This window comes from Aplysia californica, unplaced genomic scaffold (assembly GCF_000002075.1).
Source record: "Aplysia californica isolate F4 #8 unplaced genomic scaffold, AplCal3.0 scaffold00086, whole genome shotgun sequence".
NCBI classification, from domain to species: domain Eukaryota; kingdom Metazoa; phylum Mollusca; class Gastropoda; order Aplysiida; family Aplysiidae; genus Aplysia; species Aplysia californica.
The window spans coordinates 732202-734701 of NW_004797356.1; the positions used below are offsets into that span (position 1 = coordinate 732202).

Sequence of the window (2500 nt, forward strand, 5' to 3'; positions counted from 1 at the left end):
AAATAATAATTGTTAGTCTGAGGAGTAAAATCAAAGTAAAGATAGTGTATCAGATCTGAACATGCCTATTAGATTTACGTAGGTCTAGGCCTATGCACAGTAGATCTACGCTCTATGAACCAGATCAATAATAAAACAGCAAAGTAAAAAATTACTCACTTCACTTGAACTTTGATCGTAGAACTAGATCTAGATCTAGATCTAGACTAATTAAATAAATCTATGTGACAAAAAACAACAACAACAGCATTATAAGTTTATACACTGCAGTCTATCATCTAGATCTAGATTTATAATTCGAGTATGCTAGATCTACCATGTACAGTGACAAGGAAGGCCTGTCACACGAGTCACAATCTGCCTGACCTTGAGTGGAGAATCAAGATTTCACAATGGAACAACCACCTATCCTTTGTCTTTTTGCTGAATAAGCAGGGCAAATAAATCATACTTTATATTTTTTCAGATCTAGATATCTAAATCTAGATCTATATTCGTTTTGACATCATGCTTCACAAGTCACAAACCAACGAAAGAAATCTTGCTAGATCTAGAGTCTAGTGAACAGCTTTGTCTCTGACTCACATGTGACAGAATCTCTCTTCTAGAATCTCGGCTATCAAGATGTAAACAAATCGTTATTATTTCGAATAAAAATGAATGACTTGCTGAAATATACTTACCATCCATGATGGAAGGTTGTTCATCTTCATTATCATCATCCACATCGTCTTCAACATCGGAATCTGCAGTCACAATGTGATCAAGAACTTCGCGAGTAGAGAACAATCTTTCACGTCTTGCAGCCATGGCTATCAGCGAAGAAGGGAAGTGCGTTCAAATTTCGCACTCCCTCACATGCTTCACGAAAATAGCTTTCTTTGTTCTAAATTTAGGCTTACACTTCTGGTCATAGTCTGTTCCAAACAAAAAATGGTTACTCGTCCAATTGGGCAATGGTCTGTTTCAGACAAAATTAGTGTTTGGGGTCACGAGAGCGAAATTTTCCATACCGATATTGTCGGCGTTAGGGCTGGAGCGTTGCGCGCGCATACCGATATTATCGGCGTTAGGGCTGGGTGAGTTAACAGATAATTGATTTGGCTCATTTACTAAAGCTGGCTGCTGTTGAATCAAAAGTACCAACGTCTTGTTCTTCTATGATCTTATTTAAGCCCACAGACTTCAGACTTTCAGCCCATCTACTTTAATCATCTAAACGCTAAAAAAAGCGTAAAAAAGAAGGAAAAAAAGAAAGATATAAAGTGGCATCGAAGTGACACCACACCACACCTCTTTCATGTTCCCTTTGTTCGTGACACTGTGGTACACCCTCTGGTGACGAGGAAGCTGACTCGCAGACAATGCCATCCCACAGTGTTCGCACAACCGCTCCACAAAATCCAGCTCTTTGCACTGCACAGGCAGTAACCTCTTTGGGACTTTCTTATGCACCATTGTCAGGTGCTCAGCCAAAAGATTCTTTCTGTTGAACTGCTTGGTGCAGCCTTTCTCGCTGCATGAGTACCTGTGCACAATTATTTCAGACTTATAAAAAAACAGCATTTTAGTAATTTTGGACAGTTGTCTTTCTTCTCTTCCAACAAGATTAATTCATATGACTTCTGAAACAAAGGGAAAAATCTTGTTAAAAGCTATCTTTAAAAAAATCTAGGGAAAACTGAACAAAAATTTCTGAAAGCTGAAAGACAAAGTGCAAACAAGTACAGGACTCAACTTTCCTTGAATATCCAGAGCAAAAACAGAATCAGTAACATTAGAGCAATGATGAGTAAAGAGAAGCACATCGATATGATAACAGCAGACAGACAGAAATAACAGAACAAAATAAAAGAAGTTGAACCTACCAGTGCCACCACCTTCCAACTACCTGCTAAATGAAGAAATAAAAGGAAACCACTGGCGGGATCAAATTATGTCAAGAGATGTTGCGCTTTGAAGACATTTGGAGAGACATTAAACGACAAGGAAAAGCAAATAAAGAGATGGCTGGATCGAACACTGTCTTGGATTGTACTTAATAGAAACCATGCTAACAAAAAACGCTGTGAGTTTATCGTCTGCCAACTATTAACTTTCTCTTGACAATTCAGATAAAGCCCCATCTATTGCAAAAGTAACATATGCCACTGACCACACCAAGAACAGATTACCAAAGAAAAGTAAGTGTAATTGGAATCAGAACATCAAGACCAAAATGAAGGTGAATGAAGTTTGTTTTTTTGTTAGTAAGGTTTTACGGCACTCGCAACTGCACAAGGTCATAGGAGTGCCAAGGGGTGGATGTCAACAGAGAAGTCCAAACAGAGAATAAGGCTTTCTCTGCTCACCTCTCTAGCCTCAATAGCACAAAGTCTACTTCAACTATCAAGGCACCCTGGAAATAGCTGTGCACAAGAGAGTGATAAACATACCAAAGAAGTAGAGGAAAAATGACGATAGTAAAGATGGGGAAAGAAAAAGCAGCAGTTCCCCTCAT

At 38.7% G+C, this 2500-nt stretch overlaps 2 protein-coding genes across 4 annotated transcripts in view; both read right to left on the reverse strand.

Annotated features, from left to right (window-relative positions):
• The window catches only part of LOC106011299 (piggyBac transposable element-derived protein 4), a gene marked incomplete in the record, with an annotated part of 3459 nt that extends 2368 nt beyond the window's left edge, over positions 1 to 1091 (reverse strand). Inside the window, 1 exon segment of the mRNA XM_013080448.2 lies at positions 1 to 1091.
• The window catches only part of LOC101848423 (zinc finger protein 91), a 39071-nt gene that overhangs the window by 15232 nt on the left and 21339 nt on the right, over positions 1 to 2500 (reverse strand). For all 3 annotated transcript variants that reach the window (XM_005094628.3, XM_005094629.3, XM_013080446.2), the window contains one exon: positions 1294 to 1528. In XM_005094628.3, the coding sequence (XP_005094685.1) occupies positions 1294 to 1528 (235 nt within the window). The remainder of the gene's footprint in view (positions 1 to 1293; positions 1529 to 2500) is intronic.